The 21700-nt window shown below is 41.3% G+C and overlaps 1 protein-coding gene across 1 annotated transcript in view; it reads right to left on the minus strand.

The window, feature by feature from the left end:
- The window catches only part of ITGA1 (integrin subunit alpha 1), a 66194-nt gene that overhangs the window by 7746 nt on the left and 36748 nt on the right, over positions 1 to 21700 (minus strand). The window contains exons 12-27 of the mRNA XM_079994735.1: positions 21436 to 21578; positions 20213 to 20356; positions 19035 to 19292; positions 18396 to 18526; positions 16983 to 17146; positions 15974 to 16110; positions 14519 to 14629; positions 13489 to 13574; positions 12837 to 12972; positions 11667 to 11747; positions 6598 to 6674; positions 5707 to 5796; positions 4415 to 4517; positions 3397 to 3510; positions 2605 to 2709; positions 1102 to 1206 (exon numbers count right to left, since the gene is read on the minus strand). Coding sequence (XP_079850861.1) covers positions 1102 to 1206; positions 2605 to 2709; positions 3397 to 3510; positions 4415 to 4517; positions 5707 to 5796; positions 6598 to 6674; positions 11667 to 11747; positions 12837 to 12972; positions 13489 to 13574; positions 14519 to 14629; positions 15974 to 16110; positions 16983 to 17146; positions 18396 to 18526; positions 19035 to 19292; positions 20213 to 20356; positions 21436 to 21578 — 1985 coding nt within the window. The remainder of the gene's footprint in view (positions 1 to 1101; positions 1207 to 2604; positions 2710 to 3396; positions 3511 to 4414; positions 4518 to 5706; positions 5797 to 6597; positions 6675 to 11666; positions 11748 to 12836; positions 12973 to 13488; positions 13575 to 14518; positions 14630 to 15973; positions 16111 to 16982; positions 17147 to 18395; positions 18527 to 19034; positions 19293 to 20212; positions 20357 to 21435; positions 21579 to 21700) is intronic.

Below are 21700 nucleotides of genomic sequence, written 5' to 3' on the forward strand. Positions count from 1 at the left end.
AGAGGGTGGGAAATTTTCACTGGGACTGTACTGATGGTTGACCCTTTCTCACACAGCTGTGATCCCAATGAACATCCCGGTATGCTCCAATGATACCTTTCTCCCATAAAGCTAACTGCAGCATGAGTGATGTATAATGGGGTGTGGCAGTGAGAGATTTTACTTTCTTGGGCTCCATGATCACTACAGATGGTGACAGCAGCCACGAAATTAAAAGACGTCTGCTTCTTGGGAGAAAAGCAATGACAAACCTAGACAGCATCTTAAAAAGTAGAGACAACACCTTGCTAACAAAGGTCCGTATAGTCAAAGCTATGGTTTTCCCAGTAGTGATGTATGGAAGTGAGAGCTGGACCATAAAGAAGGCTGATCGCCGAAGAATTGATGCTTTTGAATTATGGTGCTGGAGGAGACTCTTGAGAGTCCCATGGACTGCAAGAAGATCAAACCTATCCATTCTTAAGGAAATCAGCCCTGAGTGCTCACTGGAAGGACAGATCCTGAAGCTGAGGCTCCAATACTTTGGTCACCTCATGAGAAGAGAAGACTCCCTGGAAAAGACCCTGATGTTGGGAAAGATTGAGGACACAAGGAGAAGGGGACGACAGAGGACGAGATGGTTGGTCAGTGTTCTCGAAGCTATCAGCATGAGTTTGACTAAACTGCAGGAGGCAGTGGAAGACAGGAGTGCCTGGCGTGCTCTGGTCCATGGGGTCACGAAGAGTCGGACACGATTAAACGACTAAACAACAACAAAACAATATCTACTATTATTATTATTTATTGATTTTATAAACTGCCCTATACCCAGAGGCCTCAGGGCAGTTCACAGAAAAGATCAACATAAAAACCACAATTTTGGGGGGGCCTCCAAGAAAGTGGGGCCCTAAGCTATAGCTTGTTTAGCTTATACATAAATCCGGCACTGCAGCTGACACCCAAATTAGGTAGAGCTGTTTCGGCTGTGGACTCAGGCCTTGGCCAAATCCAGTGCGCAACCCTAATAGATACATTGGGCAATTATACCTACATATAGAACTGTGACAGTGGCATAACACCGTTTTGGACTTACGACTGTAACAAAGTTGGCGGTTCACTTACCTTTTTAAAGGTACGTTTCCAGATTCGGAATGAAATGTTCACATGAGTTATATTCGATGGAGCCACCGTACAGTTAATAGATTCACAGCGATAAAAATCACAGTTCTGTTTGAGGGATCATAGACAGACATTATTAATTAAACCTCTGCCAAACATGACTGCCCCAAATAGCCTTACTTCAGATATCCTGACAGCCATTTTCTGACTGTCACCCCACGGAAAAAAATGTCACTCAACATCTATTATTATATATTATTTCTATTGAAATGCATAGAGTGGCAGTCATGTAGGGTATGTGGTGAAAAAGGGTCCCATAGACTCTGAGACAGAGAGCAACTTAAGCCAGTACGCATATTTCTGACTCATAAAATAATGGAAAAAATAATCAGTGCGTATTTCTGTTCACTGCAATGGAAAGATGGAGGAAACTCAGAGCCAAAAAGCTATAAAGGCCCTCAAAACTCAAAATTATACTCCTAAGAGTATATGCTCACCATATCTAAATAAGGTGAAAACGTCTGTCAGTGGGGCTATTGTAATTGCATGTGCTGGTTATCAGAAGTGGCTTACTGGATGGAGCAGAGCCACTGTGCTTGTTTTCAGGCAGGTGAGTAGCTTTTGCCTATTTATTTATTTATACCTCGCCCTCCCCGGCCAAGACTGGGCTCAGGGTGGCTAACATCAAGTATAAAAACAATTGATTAAAAAACAACTTAAAAACAGGATTAAAATACACCTTAAAATGCAGCCCCATTTCAGTGGAAGCCCAGATCAAAAACTGTTTTGGGGGAGAAAACGTCAAATCTTCACCAAGGCCAACTATCCAGACTGGTCCTACGTGGGCCAGAAAAAAGCCAGGGAAGTCCCGAAATAGGGGTTCCATCACAGAAGGAAAAGGAAAGAGGGGGAGGGGATCAGGCTGATTCCAAGCCAGAGGCCAGGCGGAACAGCTCTGTCTTACAGGCCCTGCGGAAAGAAATCAGATCCTGTAGGGCCCTGGTCTCATGAGACAGAGCGTTCCACCAGGCCGGAGCCAGTGTTGAAAAGGCCCTGGCCCTGGTTGAGGCTAATCTGACTTCCTTAGGGCCCGGGACTTCTAGAGTATTGCTATTTATGGACCTTAAGGGCCTCTGTGGGGCATACCGGGAGAAGTGGTCCCGTAGGTACGAGTTATTGGAAGCGGCAAGGCAATGGTGAGGTCCGCATGGTGCAAATGCACCAGCAGGAGAGCTGGATTGGCTCTATGTACATTTGCACTGTACATACCTCCCTACCATCTCACCCGCCCCCCTCCTGCCCCTCCCACTAACCTGCTTCTCCTTATTATGCATTTCTTACTCCTGTGCATACTATTCTCAGCAAAGACTAAAAAAATAAGATTATGATTACAGGTAACAATGACAGGGAAATGTTTCCTAACATAACCCAAACTGAAACTTGTCATGTCTGTGATAATATTCAGTTTAAGCCTCCCCAAGCAGACAGACATTCAGAAAAACGTACTATTTTTGGATCCTTTAGAGGGTGTCTTATTCCTGATGTCTCGAAGGGAGGGTCACCACCAATTCTCAAAGGATTTGTGGAGTGGCTGGAATTGCAGTTTACATTCTGTTAGCGGAGAAAGCAACCACGAAACAAATATTATTGGCAGTCCAAGACAGTTTTAACCATGTTTAAGTTAATTTCACTAATAAGTTGGCTTATGTTTCTGCAGTTGTTATAAGCTGTATAAAGGATCAGAAAATAGTAATTTAAAAAGCAAAATTATTTTAAACAGAAAGAACAGAATAGCCCAGTGCTAAGAAAAATATATCACAATAAATAGAAATGGGTACAGCAAACAAGGTAGATTATTTTTAATCACTATTCTACATTTTGTTATAACTAAAGCAGAGCACAAATAGTTCTACATGCCCAAGTGAGCTTGGACATGTACAAAGAAATTTCTTGCCCAGACCACAATACAGTATTTGGTCCAAAGCTGGATACGACATCATGGATTTTCTGGTTTCTAATCTGAACAGAGCAGACTGTTCTATTCTTATCCCTTAAACTTTCTAGAAGTTTTTTATTTAATTTCATTTACCAAAATTTATATGCCACTTGATTGTAGCAAAAACTTCTAAGCGTTTTGCAATAAATATTAAAGATGATGGTTTTCCATTTTCCATTTAGAAAAATCCCAGGAAAGAGACATGGAACTTCTTGTCATTCACAATATTAAATCCACACAATGCAGATAAGAAGTTTAACTTCCAATTACTGGGCAATGCTGTTTGCATATAACTAACTTACCTCTGAGAAAGATATCGCGGTCAGGTAGAGGATATAGTTTTCGACTGAAGTCAGGTTAGGATATAAGATTTGCAGTGTAAGTGGCGGCATTGGAAAATGGTCACCTTTTTCAATCTATGGACAAAAGGATGGAAGTTTCACTTTGATTAGTCCATTCATTCAGTGCTAAGGACCTCATCAATATCCAGCACCATCCTACTCCAGACCTCTTTGAACTATAAGCTGGGGGGGGGGGGGTAATGCCTATTGAATGTGCAGAATACAGAATACTAGCTATGGTTTGGCACCTGCCCATAGGATATTATTGGTTCTTGCAATCCCAAAGCCAGCATCAGATCATAGTATACTCTGTATAAATTATATAATTTCATAAATGGTAAATTAAATGGCATAAAAGGGTAAATTATAAAGAAGAACAGCTGTCATACTTTTTGATAAATAAATGGCTAAGAAAGATGTGCCAAGAAGTATCTCAGCTCTTTTTTCTGGCTGAATATGCTACTCCTGGATTATTACACAGAGGTACAAATATGTAACCAGGACAAATGGTCTTGAAATGTATGGATGTATCCATTTAAAATGTAAGTGGAGACTAATTATCTTACTTTTGGCTCTGTTTGCAATTAAATTTTGAATATATTCATGAGTGAGGATTTGACTTTGCTATCACTCTTGCCTCCCACTGAATCTCTTTCACCCCATGCCAACACTCTGACTGAAATCGAAAATGGCTCTTCAGTCTAAGGTGCCTAAGAGTGGGTTACAAAACACAAGTGATATAGTTCAAAACAGTATATGAAACAATAAAAACAGTGTATGAAACAAAACCCACATTTTGACAATTATAAAGTTGATCACCACAACCTGTTTTTCAACCATCAGAGGCTAGGGGAAATTTACATAGGCAAAATTTCGCTTTTACACACACACACACACACACACAGAGAGAGAGAGAGAGAGAGAGAGAGAGAGAGAGAGAGAGAACAGCAACCAGTAAATGTTGCAGGCTTTTTCTTACCATGTAGTTTATGTTAATTTCATCTCCGATGTTCTCAGTGGAATTAATATATTTAGGGAAAGTATCATTTGCAGCAATAATGATGTGAAATGAACTGGGTTCTCTGAAAAAGAAACAAAACAAAAATGTATATTGCTATTTAGAGTTTTCAAAATATCCCACATACACCAGTACAGTAACATAACATAATGAAGCAGGAGTGCCTGGCGTGCTCTGGTCCATGGGGTCACGAAGCGTCGGACACCACTAAATGACTAAACAACAACAACAACATAATCAAAAGGTAGATCAGTGTTCAATATACCCATGTTTTTAGATAGAGGCTGGTGCTGATGATGAGAAAACCATGCAGTAATTAAACAAAAATCATGCTCTTTCACTAACGGCCATAGATGTCAAATACAGCTTCTAGTGAACATGGAGAATAGATGCACCTCTTAATCCTGGCTTTTGACCCTTGAGATATATATTTTTAGGCCTCACCTTATTTCTGCAACTGTAAATTGTTCTAAACTGTTTTTAATATTTTGTTTTAATGTTGTTACCTGCCCTGGGACGCTAGGGTGAAATACAGGTAATAAATAATTAAAATATGGAGAGGGCTTCCCATAAGCATCTGGTTGGCTACTGTGGGAAGAAATTTCTGGACTAGATCAGCTTTTGGTCTGATCCAGCAGGGCTTTTCTTACATCTTATGTGGGATAGAATATTTGCCTTTTTGTTTCAGGTGAAGCTATCTCTAAGGCTGAAATCCTAAACATGGTTATTAGGAAGTAAGGTTGTCCAAGAATTCAGCTGAAAACAGAAATGGGAGCAGAAATTGTCGATGTTCCCTTATCTGTTCCATGTCTAGACTACAATTCAGATCACCAAATATGATTGGCATTTGCTGTATTTGCTTTCAGTTTGATGTGTACAGTATTTGCATTGTGTTTCCTTTGCATTGAAACTTATGTGGTGGAATCATGTAATGACATAGCAACGTATGTAATTAATTACATAAATGATGTAACTTACAGACACCAAGTAGAATAATATAGTTTTTGTCAGATGAACTGCAGCAGAATGAAAAAAGTGCTGCATGTGACCAATGTAGGGTGGGACAGAAAACAATGCTTGTGACATCCCTAGTAAGTCTTGTGGGAGTTATGTCTAAGTAAAATTACATAAAATTATACCACCAGACTGTAATCCTATACCCACATGACAGCAAACCCTGATGATACTTCTGAGTAATATGTATAGAATTGCGCTGTAGGACAATTTTGCTCTGACAAAATATATAGAGGTACCTTTTAAATATTAATCCACTTTCATATTTGACTGGTATGGCAATACTTCCTCTGTTATCCGCGAGGGTCTCTTCGTGTTCTTCACTGTCACTGAAACGAAAAATTAAGATCAAATATGAAATTCATGCACTACAGGTGGGTCAGATTTTGCTAAATTGAAATGCTTGCTGTTGTGGATTAACACATCTATTGGTCTGTTGCTTTAAGCTGCAGCACTTTTCAGCATAAAATGAGATATGTGTCCAAAAATAAGTTATATTGGACTAAGCTCCACATTCAGGTAAGAAACTGCTGAAGACATAGAATTGTCCTACTACCCAATAATTTTCTTCTCTGGAATTTCTGGCAACAACCAATATTACATCAGGAAATAAAATGATTACAGCTGAGCAGTTGTTTGAACCACAGGGCTCAACTTGACTGAGACATTAAATTATATTAAAGTATAAATCAGTTTTCTGAACACTTTGCCAAGGGGCAGCTATGAAACCAGATGCACTTGTACCTCAAGAATACAGACACATAGAATTGTAGAGTTGGAAGGAATATCAGGGATCATTTGGTCCAATTCACTGCAATGCAGGAATCACAACTAAAGAGTCCTTTCAGAAAGCCACCCAACCTCTGAAGAGGAGTCCATCACCTTCTGAGGTAGTCCATTCAATCACTGAACAGCTCTTTCCGTCAGAAAGTTCTTCCTAATATTTAGCCGGAATCTATTTCTTTAACCTACTTGATTTGTTACCATCCATGTAATAAACAGCTACTGTCAGTTTATAAATGGGGCTTTCATAAACATTCATATGGAAATGGAAATGGTATCTCACTTAGTAGCCTAGGAAGCAAAATGGGGCATTGGTGGGGAGATTAACAATACATTACATTACTAACCTGGTGACAGAAAACTGAATCACGGTATTTTCCAGAAGCGAAGAAACATTGAATTGGAATGCTATATCGAAGAAGATCTAAAGGAAAAGTGCATTGAATTAATGGTGTTCACAATTATTTGAAACAAAATGTCTAAATTGTAAAATAATGTTAATAGAAATAGAATGCAGTTTATAGCCACTCCCCAGAGTATGGGCTGAAAGCACATGAGACTACCACCTTGCTAATGCTAAGCAGATCTGGGTTCGGTGATTATGTGGATGGATGACTGCCTTGTAACTCCATGCACAATGCCTTGGGTTCCATGACAGAAGACAGGATGAAAATAGCACCTAAAAATGGCCCCACCTGGCCTAGGGGGCGGGATCCAGACTCATCAGCTCTACAAGAGAGGCTCCTCATGAGGCCGGAGGAACATTGCCCGGCTGTGAGTGTGAAGGTCCGCAAGGCCCTTTCCACCTTTCCAAGGCCCAGACTCACCAGCCCTTCTAAAGAGGCTCCTCATGAGGCCAGAGCAACATTGCCCGGCTATTGTTTTATTGTTTTAATATGCTGTAAACTGCTTTGAGATTTTTATTAAAAATATAAAGCGGTATAGAAATTTAAGAAATAAAAAATATTAATAAATCAGGTGTCCTATGTGCAGACACACAGAACGGTAAATTAGTGGAACTACAGTGGTACCTCTACTTATGGACGAGATCCGTTCCGGGGTGCTGTTCTCACCCCGAAAAGTCCGTAAGTAGAGACCACTTCTGCGCGTGCACGTGACACGATAGAGCGCTCCTGTGCATGCGTGAAGTGGTGAACTTGGAAGTAAACACTTTTGGGTTTGCCGTGTTCGTAACCTGAAAAAACTCAACATGAAGCAAACATAACTCAAGGTATGACTGTAAATGACAAGATTGGAGACAGGAGATACAGCCGCAAATTCTGATCATTTAAAATTGGGTGCTGGTCTGAAAGGAGGGACACAAACTCCAAAGAAAATGTGACTCTCAACTACAGATGCATGTCTAGACCTTTCCAGTAGTATTTTAAAATCTAAAACAGTGTTAAAGACCTCAACGGAGGAAATATCCATTTCATTTGTTCCTAATTGGAGTGCCCCCCCTCTCCTCTACCATAAGGTTACCAGATGTCCCCATTTCTCGGGGACAGTCCCCAGATTTACAAATCAGTCCCCATACAAAATCCATTGAAGTTGAAAAGTGTCCCCGGAATCATTGAAAAAAATCTGGTAACCTTACTCTACCACCTTCCCACCTACAGAGAGAGAGAGGGAGGGGAAGGAAAATTACTCTAGCATAATGTTGTGCTGTATTTTCAGTCAGTACAATATCTTAACTCGAAACACTGGTTCCAATTTTATACAGTCATACCTCAGGTTAAATATGCTTCAGGTTGAGCGCTTTCGGGTTGTGCTCCGCGGCGACCCGGCAGTAACGGAATGTGTTACTTCCAGGTTTCGCCACTCGCACATGTGCAGACACTCAAAATGACGTCATGTGCATGCGCAGAAGTGGCGAATCACTAAACGCGCAGATGCGGGTTGTGTTCGCTTCAGGATGTGAACGGGGCTCAGGAACAGATCCTGTTCGCATCCAGAGGTACCACTGCATAGCGAGTTGTACCGAAGATTGCAGGAGTGAACCTAAGAACATAAAAAGAGCCTGCTGGACCTGGTCAATGGCCTAGCGTCCTGTCCTTCCAGTGGCCACCCAGATGCCATGGCCGACCCTCAAGCAGGACCTTGAGCCCAAGAGCCCTCTGCTCTCCTGCAGTTTCCAGTTTACTGGTATTCAGAAGCACATTGCTTTCAACTGTGGAGACAGAGCATAGCCATCATGTGTAGCAGCCACTGATAGCCTTATCCTCTGTGAATTTGTTGAATTCTCTTTTAAAGCCATCCAAGTTGGTGGTCACCCCTGGCTCCGGTGGGCGTGGGAGCATAGCTTACCCATGCAACCTGTGAAGTCGTGATTTCTTTTATCTGTCCTGGAAGGCAGCTCACAATGGCTTTTTCCCTTCTCCCCCCGGAGCCCCCTTTATCAGTTGGAAAGAATATCCAGAGGGTTGGTGGGGGGAACCCTCCAAACATCATAGGCTGTGTCTTGCAAAGAACTGCCTGATACCACACAGGTGCCCAGTTTCAACAATTCCCCTCTCGCACTGCTGCTCCATAAGTTAACGGTCCACAACATTTGGTAGTTCTCCTGCAACCACCTGGAGAGACTTTTGGATCTATACAGAGGCCGGTGGCAATTGGCAGCCTATTTTCCATTCTTGCAGCATGGATACAACCTATTATCTCCCTCACATTGACTCTGAATTACCACAGCATAATCGGGGCCGTTAAAAAGTATTTCGCAAACAATGCACAGAGACACTGCAATTGTTTAATCGTGTTGCCTTTAAGTCCCTGGAGAAGAAGTTGTGGGAAAGTTTGCCGTCAGCCAATTTAGTGTCAAGAGAACAGAGCCAGGTCACAAAATGAGGAACTGGGAATAAAATGAAATTCCACACAAGTTGTTTTTGTAAGGTTATTAAAAGCCTTGGCAAAGTGTAGAATTTCACTTTTAAAAACAGAGCAATGAGTTCCATGGCTAATATAAAAGCTGAATATTTGAGGTCACCAGAGTAGAGCTGCTGCCAGCCTCAGCCTCAGAGCCTTTCCAGATAACCAGGGTGAAGAAAATCAGATAAATGTAACATTTTAACACACTGAGCACTTTAATTCTTAGTGCTTTTAGACTTATAGCAGAGGCTTTGGTGGACTGGTCAGGGCTTTCTTGGATTGTAATTTTGATCCTGGCTCCACCATTGTCATTGGAGGCTCAGGAGTGTCTGTTTCTAGCTATGGCCTGTTTTGGACAGAGGTGACTTGGCCACTGTATTATTCCATGCTCTGGTAACTTCTAGACTGCATTACGCCCTATGTATTTTTGTCTGGTCAAAAACACAACAGCTAGATTGCTGGCTGGGGTTCCAGAACTTCCATGATCTAGCTGCATTCACCTGTGTTCACATGGCTTTTTAAAGCCCTACATGACTGAGGCCCCAAATACCCGAAAGACTGACTCCTTCCGTGGAGACCGTCTGGGGTGTTCAGATCAATAGAGCCTCATTGTGCTCTGGAAATAACTTCCTCTGTGGCAACTCTGTGGGATCCCCTCCTCACATAGGTGCACCCGACACCTTCATTGCTTAGTTTTTGTCATATGCTGAAGATGCGCCTCTTTACCTTTGACACCAGAGGGATACATATTTTGTGAACTACCCTACTGATTTAAATACTGCATTTTAGTATTGTTGTAACTCGCCCTGGGACCTGAGGGCAGGTGAGAAATCCTATTAGCAACAGTAATAGGTAGTTTCACCTCCTACTCAAATCTCCTTTTCAGACTGTATTTTCACACCTTAAGAACGTACCCCTGTTATTGCATATGGCCAATACAGTGTGCTATAATCTTTGAATTCAGGTTTTCTTGTGCCCCCAAAGCAAAAAAGATGACATGCTGAAGGATTCTAATTGGTCATCTGTTAGACCCTCAGGCGGAATACAGAAACACAGGGTCTCAGTGTTTACCAGACCTGATCTCTGAGTGATCTGATTTGAAATGAATGCAGCTCCCTGACCCACATTGCTAGGATCCTGAAACTGTTTGGGCCCCCATGCTGGCAATTTGTGAAGGGTGTGGCTTTGGAGAGTGTGTGCCATGGGGAGGTTCTCAAGTGCTGAATGCAGCCCACAGGCCTGTGACTTCCCATTCCTGCCTTAGGGATTCATTTTCAAATCCATACTGGCTGTTTTCTAGCCATTACTGCAGTGAAGATAAGTTTCGAAGTATGTCAGCAAGGCCTAATGAAGAGAAATCACTGGATATGATTTCCACTGGTTGGACGAATGGGCTTGGTTTATGTCCTCTGCACAGGATAAATGATGTGACCTAAGCCTTGCTAACGTTCTCTCCCGGGAAGTAGTTTATGCAAGAAAAGTTTGTAGTGTGCGCATGTAGGCCAAAGTGCATTTTTCCTCCTACATACACTGAAATAAGATCTCTGGTCTTCAGCGGAAGCGCTGAATGAAGGGATCTTTTGCATAAACTTTGTCCATCTGCAGAAACGAGACTCTTCCGTTGTACAAAAGTTGCAAGGGCAGCTGCTGAGACTAAGAAGATCCCAAGGCAAAGACTATAAGGTCCTCTGACTTCTGCAACAGGACCCTTTCTGACTTAGGGATTAAACAATAAATAAATATGCTGGCTGCAGGATGGTGCCGTCAGATACTAGGATCACTCCTGAAGCTACTGTTTATATATTCCCATGTACCCCATGCTCCTAGGATTCAAATTCTGGCACAGTCAGAGCTTCAAAGCAATGTCCAAGGCAAACATCACACGCTATTTCTTCAGCCCTGTTGTGAAAACACTTCCTGTGTCCCATATGTATGCTTCACAGTTCATGGGTGCCACTCAAAGTAACCGGGAGAGAAAAATTGTGGTGGTTAGCAAGCAGCAATACTAAAGGCACACAAATTCGATCAGTCTCCCAGTATACAATTAAAAGTAGAGTGGAAATTCCAATCCAGTGTTTTGGTGGTATGAAAATAGGTGATAAATAGGATAGGGAAAGTGGCTCAAGAATCACCATAGATTCTCTTAAACATGCACTAGAGAGCAGGATTCTGCTCACAGCGTGGCAGTGAAGGTCCTTTTGCTTGTAACACATATGCTCTACCACAGATCTACAGCCCTTTTCACCACTGAAAAGTGTCATTTTCCTGTATTTATTACTTGTATGAATAAAAAGTAAAATAGAAAGCATTTCTATTTACTCAAGTCTTTAGGTGGGTCAGAATTCAGCCTCTGTACTGTTATTGAATGTTTGATCTATGGTATTTGTTTTCACATTATGGTGTTTTAAATGTCATTAGCTGCCAATGGTGGGGCATGAAGACTGGGACATACACATTTTTCATTAATAACACATTAGCAAGCTTTTGCTCAAAAGGAGCCTGACATAAAAAAAATATAATTAACCAAAACAGCCCATTCACAACAACTTACCTCCTCTCCAGGTGTTAGGAAGGGGTAGCCCACTTTGCAAGTGATATTAGGCCCAGATTCACAGCTATCTTTTGATATTTTCTGCACATAAAATGACAGAAATTATTTCACCTTGATGTAATGTGAGTTATTTCTGATTTATTTTTCAAAAAAACCTGCAAAATCTGAAGATATAAATTCAGGTGTTGTTTTTTTTTTTTTTTAAAAAAGGTAAAGGACCCCTGACAGTTAAGTCCAGTCATGAACGACTCTGAAGTTGCGGCGCTCATCTCGCTTTACTGGCTGAGGGAGCCGGTGTTTGTCTGCAGACAGTTTTTCTGGGTCATGTGGCCAGCATGAATAAGCCGCTTCTGGCGAAACTAGAGCAGTGCACGGAAACGCTGTTTATCTTCCCGCTGGAGCGGTACCTATTTATTTACTTGCACTTTGACGTGCTTTCGAACTGCTAGGTTGGCAGGAGCAGGGACCGAGCAATGGGAGCTCACCCCGTCGCGGGGACTGGAACCGCGACCTTCTGATCGGCAAGTCCTAGGCTCAGTGGTTTAGACCAGAGCGCCATCCGCGTCCCATAAATTCAGTAATATACCCCCAAAGAAAGCTGTAACAGCCATATTTGCATGCCACCTTTTTCTTCTTAGGAGTTCATTGTGAAGAGGTATCTTCAGCAACACTGTGTGAACTGGGCTGAGAGACACTGACTTAAGTCAACTTCATGCATGAACAGGGATTTGAACCCAGCCCAAGTCCAACACTCAAGCCACTACAACAGAGCTGGGAAACTTAGGTCCCTTCAGAAGTGGTTGGATTACAACTCCCATAATCCCTGAACATTGACTGTGCTGGCTAGGGACTGATGGGTGTTGGAGACCAACATCTGGAGGGGCATGAGTTCCCTGCCCCTGAACTACATCATGTTGGCTCTAACACAATAATATACAGTTATATGTGTCTTTCTTACACCACACATATTTTTCTTTAGTACTGTTTGCAGAGCAAAGTACCAATATCTACCTATAGGAAAAATCAACAATTGCATAGGAATCCCTGGCTCTCTAACCTGAATTATTATACATATAAATTCCATCAAACAGATAAGCTGGCTCTACTAGTTCACAACAAGACAAGAGAATTATTTCTCTTCTTTAATAAAAAAAAAACTAAAGCATGTACCTCAATCCCAGCAAAAATAATATTTGGAGAATACTGAACAATGACTCTGGTATTATAAGCACTGTCTTTTTTATTCTTAACAAGCATCCGGACCCAGAACTTTAGATTGCTTGACCTGATGATGAATGGCGATGAACTGAAAAATAAACAAAACATTTTTTTAAAATGAATTTTATTTTCAGTTTTCAAGAATTTACAAATACTCATCTTACAGTCACATACTTCCAATACAAATACATATAAGACTTCCCTCGCACCCTTTTGTGGTTCCTTCTCTTACCTAAATTTTTAACACTGCATTTTCCACTTTATTCCATTTCTGAATTATCTGACAATTAAGTCAACCATACCAATGCACTTAGTTTTATACCATGATTTTTTAAACATTCCACAAATATTCCCCACTCCTTAATAATTCCCCCCCCCCCTTCTTGGTTTCCTAGCACACCTGTTAATTTTGCCATTTCAGCATAATCCATCAATTTAATCAGCCAAAAACAAAACATTTTTAGCTAATAAACAATTTTAAAACAGTTCTGGCTTATGATTTCTGTAACAATAGTTTCATTGACCCAACCATGCTGTTGTATAAGATATCTATACAAGCATAATTTTACGTGCGTATATAAAAAGGTAGCATTGTCTATGTTACCTGCTTCCTTCTATGGCTGCATTGGCAGTCACCTGTAGATCGGTAATACATTTCTCTTTGGTTCCACAATCCTTTGTGAAAGGGATCTGCAAGAAGTTTAGTCATTCATTCATTTATTTATTCCACAACCTTTATATGTCGCTTGACTGTAATAAAACCTCAAAGTGGTTTACAAGGCAGTTTTTGGACGGTGCAATGAGTTTCTCTATGCCTTAGAAGTTCTTGCTGAAGAGCATACTAATAATTTGGGACATTACTGCTCCATCTTAGCTCAATCTTACCCCTCAGATGTTTCTTGAACATACTTTTTTTAATGTTTAATCTTGACAAGCCTCTTCATTTATTTTTCTTTTCTTTTTTAGATGAGCAAGTCAGTTTTGTGATTATTTTGCATTGTTTTGTGGTATCTTATGGCATAATTTTGTATTGTATTGTCACCTTGCTGACAAAGGTCCATATAGTTAAAGCTATGGTTTTCCCAGTAGTGATGTATGGAAGTGGGAGCTGGACCATAAAGAAGGCTGATTGCCGAAGAATTGATGCTTTTGAATTATGGTGCTGGAGGAGACTCTCGAGAGTCCCATGGACTGCAAGAAGAACAAACCTATCCATTCTGAAGGAAATCAGCCCTGAGTGCTCACTGGAAGGTAAGATCCTGAAGCTGAGGCTCCATTACTTTGGCCACCTCATGAGAAGAGAAGACTCCCTGGAAAAGACCCTGACTGAGGGCACAAGGAGAAGGGGACGACACAGGATGAGATGGTTGGACAGTGTTCTCAAAGCTACCAACATGAGTTTGACCAAGTTGCAGGAGGAAGTGGAAGACAGGAGTGCCTGGCCTGCTCTGGTCCATGGGGTCATGAAGAGTCGGACACGACTAAATGACTAAACAACAACAATCTTATGTACTCTACCTCCTTGATATTTTTAATGTGAGTTTATAAATTAAATAAATACAGAAATATATTGATGCACTAATTCACATATCAGATCAAGACACCAGACCACTTTCCACATTGTAGCGACTCACATATTCATATATCGAGTTGGGCATTGCACTGTCCAGGATCGGTCCACTCTCTGGATCAGAGAAGTTGAAGTCCAACAAAACCTTTACAGAATCACGAAAGTCAGGCTGGTCCTAGAGACAAAGGGAAGGCAAAGAAAACAGTCATTGCAACCTTTCCCCTTCTTCCAATTGTCAGAATACTTTTAAAAAAGGCATGCTTTTAAAACGACTATTGGTGGGTGGTCTATACTTTGCATTATTCACTTAAAAGGAAACATGCCAAACAGCAAATTCAAGACAAAACAGGGAGCTTAAGGACCATACTAGACAACATATCCAAAGGATTTTCCCTCATGGACTCCAACTGACCCTTTTTCTTATCTTGAAATTGCAGACTATGAGTCAAAGCCCAGGTTTCACTGAATAAAAAGCAACCTTCAGGGGTTTTCAGCTAGGCTCATCGTAGCAGGCCTCAGACCACAAACACTTTTAAAAAATGGAGAGAATGTAAGATGCAGTCTGGTGTGCCAGCTATGACAACAATGGAAAATAATCCCCAGGAGCACAGATCTTTTTTCTGCATCCCAAAGAAGATGGCTGGGTCTCAGTAAGAGACCAACAGAATTTTTTAAGGCTAGGGTCCTATGAGGCTCAAGCATGTACTATGTAATGATTTTGTTTTGTTTTGGTAGCAACCCTTATCATCAAACAAAATGTTCCACTGTCTTCAGATATAGATAGTCTGGGATATAGAAGGGATGGAGAGAAATCTGGTTCGGTTTGCATTTATCTATTTCTACAAATTACTTGTGTACCACAATTGAGTACGTATCACAATGAGGAAAAATCCCTTTTATAATCTGGAACTGGACCAGACTAAATGGAGTCTTCAGTCTGGTCCACTCTCTGCCTTCGGTAGACCAAGAACTGTAGTGGATTGGCTCTCCCCTCCCAAAGTAGACCATCCCATCCCACAAGGAAGCTGCATATGAAAAGAGCATGTCACCCTCTGCCTGTCCCGCACAGGGATGCAAATCAGACTCCTCAGTGAGTTGGGGAACTTGAACACCATAAAAATAACATGGTTAAGTCCTCCACTCGAATCATTTGTACAAAAATGCTTATATTATAAAGGTGTGCATAAGAAAGGGCGCTTAGAATTATATGCAGCTTTATATTATATGCAGAATTATAAGCAGACATCAGGAATAGTCAATAAATCATCAGTCTAATATACAGAAATCAATACATGGCAAACTTGTTGGGGTGTTTGCAAGCACTGATAAAGAGAAATGAAATGAGAGAGTAAAGAGAATATTGTCCACATACAAAAACAGTATAAATTCTCTCTAACTAATCCCTTACATAAAAACCACTATTATTTTTTAATTGTATGCATCCTTTCCACTAATGCAAAAAAAGGGGAGAGAGAGAAGGCAATGAGGGGAGGGTTGCCACTTGATATGATTTACTTGCCAACATGTAGAAGTTATGGTTAACACATTCTGACCCTTTGACTGTGATATTTTTTTGCATCTTCCGCTCAAGAGTTTCTGTGAAAAGGCTTCGTGACAACTTTCTTTGGGCGTCAAGTGTAATCCAATACTGGATACCTAAGGGGGGGGGGAGTGAACAGGTACAATTAATTGCATTCGTAGAGCTTGACCCCCAAATAGTTTTCCTCCCTGAAAGCCCCCCAGATCTGCTCCAAATGGTCCCCCAACTCCCTGGACAAGAAATTAAGGTGTGTGAAAGTTGCAGGCAAGAGGAGAGGAGACGAGGGCGAAGTGTCATTGGAGAAGCAGAAGTCTCTTGCAAGAGTGGAATGACAACATTGGGTACAACCCATTGTCTCTTTCGCTGTCCTTTGCTTTCTTGCTTTTCTTGGCCACTTCAGATAGACAGAAGATGCATGAGTAACAAACACTTCTTCTCCTACCATCTAAAAGGCTGTCATCTTCCATGCTGACCTGCCTGCTCCCTAGAATCTAGCGGAGAGGCCTTTCTCTGTGTCCCATCTTAAGAGAATCTCTACCCAGGCCTGGGAGCTCTATATAACATTGTAGAAAAATAACTTAAATTATGAATGCCTGTGTGAAGCTTAAACCCCACAGTCCTGGTTCAATCTAGCATGGAAAAGGAAACACAAATCCATAATGTTTCCTTTATTTCTCTTCTTTAGGACATGGGAACTGACCTTCTCTTTATTAATGTTTACCAAGCTTTAGATGATGGAATCTCCTGATTACTGCTTTAGTCTAATATGAAATACAATATTGTAACGGAAAGAACAGTTTATAAAACAGTGATTCTATTGTATCTTTGCATGCAGCAAATGAAAATGCAGTAAAGCTTTTGACCCACAGTCATTTACCTGTAGGTTCTCCAGCAAATTCTCGAGGAACTGCTCTAAAGTAAGAGGTTTTTTCTTTTTAAAAAAGTTGGTAGACAATCTATATAGCAAAATTCAGTGCAATCTACTTACTTGTTTCATTCATTGTGGCCTCCTCTGATTTTAATTTGACTTTAAAACAAATTGTGGCGTTGATGAACACCCGTTGCTTTTGCATGTCATTGTTTATCTTCTGGATATTAATTTTGCTGGGCGTGAATTCCATGGAAGCATTTACTTCAGCAACATCTCGAGACCTAAGACAGATGCCGTCCATGAAAAACAAACATGAGATTCCTCAGAAAAGCATTTTCTAACTTTTTAATTTAAAAATGCTCTTTCTTCTTAGAGCCCCTCCTACTGGTGAATTTCAGTCATCCTCCAGATTATAACAGATATGGACTCCCCAATTTTGTCATTTCTAATGTGGACTCACTTTCAAAACTGTTGCATCCATCTAAGTTACAGTTGACCCATTGAAATTAATGGACCTAAGGTAGAGAGCAATCTTATGCATAAGAAGCTAGCATAAAGCAAGTTAGTGTAAATTAGCTGGCATAAAGTTATACTAGAGCCAAACCCCATTCAGCAGAGGGAAAACAAGGCTTTAGAATAGGCACAGGCAAACTTGACCCTCCAGATGTTTGGGGACTACAATTCCCATCATCCCTGACCACTGGTCCAGTTAGCTAGGGACAATGGGAGTTGTAGTCCCAAAACATCTGGAGGGACGAGTTTGCCTATGCCTGCTTTAGAATAGTGTTCTACGCCAGGTCATGTGACTAAGCAATATGGGCTTAGGATCCAACCTAAGTACCTCCCTCTCTGGTCCTGCCCTGCCACACCCCCAGAATGCCCCTTTTGGGGGACTTTCACAAGTCTTGGATCAGCCAGCTTCAATTTAGGTAGCTGAGCCCTGGCTGAGCTGGGATGAGCAAATTACATTGTTGCATCTTTGGCTAAGCCAGAACTGCAGATGTTGGCTGAGATTGCTGGCTCAGTCAGCTGATTCCCAGCTCAGCCAATCTTCTGCCTCCTAATCTACTCATCCCAGTGGATCTTTGCCCTAGAATTGCCCCCTTAGTCATGTTACTCTGAGTAGGATTAACACTGAATGTAATGCAATGGGCTTGTCCTATATTTCTGCAGTTGTCCCCCAGTCCTTCCTTCATCTACCAATATGAACTAACAATAATTTTTTTATACAAAATTAAACAAGCTGAAATTTATCAGATAAGAGTGTCTCTGGAGCAAAACTGCTGGAGAATTTCACCTCTCCCTTCATAATATTTGGCCTCTCGCTGCAGTTTTGCCACCCAGAAATAGTGTAGATAATTTTGCCTCTGTCCTAGCCAATGTGAATGATGTTTGTGCTGTTTTGGCGAGACAAGGATCCACACACTTAAGGAACGAGTTAACTAAAAGTCCCAGGTAACAATTATTGACAAACTGAGAAATTACTGACAAACTGAGCATTCTTTAAAGTGAAAGCTGTATCATAAATACCAGAAGAGGGCTGCCCCTCCAAGGCCCCCAATAGTGACATCTGTCAGTCCATCTCCATTCAAATCCATTTCACCATGTATTGATTGGCCAAAAAATTTCATCTTTTCCCCATCGCCACCTGATGCAATACGCTGTGGAAAGCACAATGACTTTATTACAGTCAACAGGGAAATACAGAAGGTTTGACACTTCAAGATGGCAGTGTGGATAGGGATACTACTTATTTCTTTACTTTTTTGTTCAACACTCTTGGAGAATTAAATCCTTTCCTGTATTTAAAAATGAATGACACCAGACAGGTACCAAGTCCCAAAAATACTATTTAAATTGAATTTTAGAGCCTTATAAATACCCAAATATTCACATTACAGGAAGTATCTAAAATCTGGTTAATGCTGACATTCAGAGGCGAATCTAAGCCAAGTTCAGATTGCTATTCATCAAAATGTGTCATTTGGTAACATATTAAATTAATCTAAACATAAAAAGTCAGTCCAGAGTGACTTTATAAACAAATCTGTGAATTTTGCAAAATCGAGTACTCCCAAGTTTCTAACAGTCCCCCATTTCTCCTACCATCAACACCTTCCCCCCCCCCCCATTCTTGTATCTAGACATGCTCTTAATTTTCTTCCATACCTGGGCATATTCTTTCCTTATAGTGTTTCCATTGCCATGGTAAACATACACAGCTCCTCGATGATCATCTTCAAGGGGGGCACCTATGACTATATCATTAAACCCATCAAGGTTGAGGTCCTTTACTGAAGCAATTGAAGTTCCAAAACGGGCCCCACAAGGTTCATTTTTGTTGTGATTTGTGCAGTCATTGTGCTTCAGTAGCGAGCAGCATGTTTGCTTTATAGGCTCAAGGGTCATCTGATGTTCAAATGTTTTCTGTGGAAAAAATCACAATGGATTTCTGTCTACTTTGCTAACTTTTCCTGGTAGATGCTCTTCTAGTGCATCTCTTCCATAATACTAGAAGTCCTCATAATACTACAACTTGGAGTCATCTAATTTGGAAGATTCAGAAGAGACCAAAGGAAGTTCTTCTTCCCACAGTGCAAGGTTAAACTATGGAATCTGTTCCCTCCAAGACTGGCCACCAGGGTTGGATGGCTGTAAATGAGGGCTAGATAAATTCATGCAGGATAAAGCTATCAATGGCTACTAGCCACAATAGTAATGTTCTACCTTCAAACCACTTGCCTGGAATCACAAGTGGGGAGCACATCGTGGTACCCAAATTTGGCTTACAGTACAGGCTTCCCACAGGCATCTGGTTGCCAACGTGAGAAAAGGACATGCTGGAGTAATCACACATGAGAAAGGCTTAATGGCCATAAATCTCCCCATGGATAAGCTAATTGCAGGTGCAAGTTCAGCTAAGCCAGTTGCTATGGTAATAGCCCAGGACCCCAACTATGTCTGTGATTAATGCATGTCAGCTCAACGGTGAGTCAGTCTGTGAGACTGAAGCTAGTCGGTCTCTCATTGGTACTACTTTTCCAGTGATATGTCTTCAATTGCTGAACTTATTTAATGCAACGGAGATATTTTGTCCTTGCATGTATCTATATATATCTGTATCTGAAAAAGCCTACAAGCTATATATATCTACATTCAGAACTGTTTTACTGAGCCTTATCTTCTGCAATAATAAACTATCTGAACCTTCCTCTGCTTCTGACTGGTACTGGGAGCAACTTTCACTGCATGGGTATCTCACCTAAGATTCCTAACATAACAGATCTAGCTGGATTTGTCTTATGCTCTTGATGTTTAAATCCCAACACAGTTCGTTTCTTCCTTACCTGGTTCAATGAATAAACATACACCTTGCCTTGTTCTTCTTTTTCGGTCCCCATGTACATAGGTGCCCCCACGAGAAGAATATCAGTGAATGTATCTTTGTCAATGTCAATGGCTGTGATAACACTTCCAAAATAGGAGCCAATCTGTAATTGTACAAAATAGGATCCCCTCATGTTTGTAATCAATATGCATTTTATTCTTATTTAACGTATAAGCCACGTATCATTAAAGATGCCAAAGCAGTGTGTTCAAAAATGAAGAGATACTCAGTACCAGAGGCGTAGCGTGGGGGGTGCAGGGGGGGCCGGCCGCACCAGGTGCAACATCTGGGGGTTAGGGTTAGGGGCCGCAAATCCACGGGTTAGGGGGCGCAAATTACTTGCCTTGCCCCGGGTGCTGACAACCCACGCTACACCACTGATCAGTACAAGTAAAAGAAAGAGGATGCTGTTGCTGGTTCTAGAAGTGGAGAGTGGAAACAGCTGCAGCTACTGACTTGTCTAGGTAAAGGAAAAAGGAACCCCTGACCATTAGGTCCAGTTGCAGCACTCATTTCGCTTTATTGGCTGAGGGAGCCGGAGTACAGCTTCCAGGTCATGTGGCCAGCTCGACTAAGCCACTTCTGGTGAAACAGAGCAGTGCACAGAAATGCTGTTTACCTTCCCGCTGGAGCGGTACCTATTTATCTACTTGCACTTTGACGTGCTTTCAAACTGCTAGGTTGGCAGGAGCAGGGACAGAGCAACGGGAGCTCACCCTGTAGTGAGGATTCGAATCGCTGACCTTCTGATCGGCAAGCCCAAGAGGCTCAGTGGTTTAACCCACAGCGCCACCCACAAAAAAGATAAGAGGGTTGCTGCAGTGTGGTAGGTTGTTGCTGGCCCTGGAGGCTCAATTCCTACAATTTGTAGGGACTCTGGAGGTATTATCCCAAAGAGAGTCACCACTAGGGCACCACCTCCTTCAATTATCTGTTGCTGAATTTATTATCTGAATACATGACTGCATCTGATACTTGAAATGAACATTGTGTAGTCATACATTCAGCATTACTGATTTATAAGCAGCTTCAGACACAGGGTAGAATTGTTCAGAACTGCAGCAAGGATTCGTGCTCTATTGCTTTTTCTCTACTGTTCACACTTTTTTCTGGCAATATTCAGCATGGGACAAATATATATCATTCTGAAGTATGTGAATTGCAATAACCCCAATTACTTACTTGCTCCCCATTTAATCTTTGAAGTATTTCTATATCTGCTCCTCTCATTCGATATATGATAACTTGACCAGTGTGATTATATCGAGGCTGGCCAGCAATGTACAGCACATCTCCCGGCACTGAAGCTGAATTCACTGTATAACCTAAAATAAAGAAAGGGAGAGACAACGTTCATTCTCAGGATACTTTGATAATAACTACTTGTGCCTCTTTAAAAAAAGAAAAAGCATGCATAAATATATTTCCAATAGGCCAATACAGTGCA

The sequence above is a fragment of the Podarcis cretensis genome, assembly GCF_951804945.1.
Source record: "Podarcis cretensis genome assembly, chromosome: 11".
NCBI classification, from domain to species: Eukaryota; Metazoa; Chordata; class Lepidosauria; order Squamata; family Lacertidae; genus Podarcis; species Podarcis cretensis.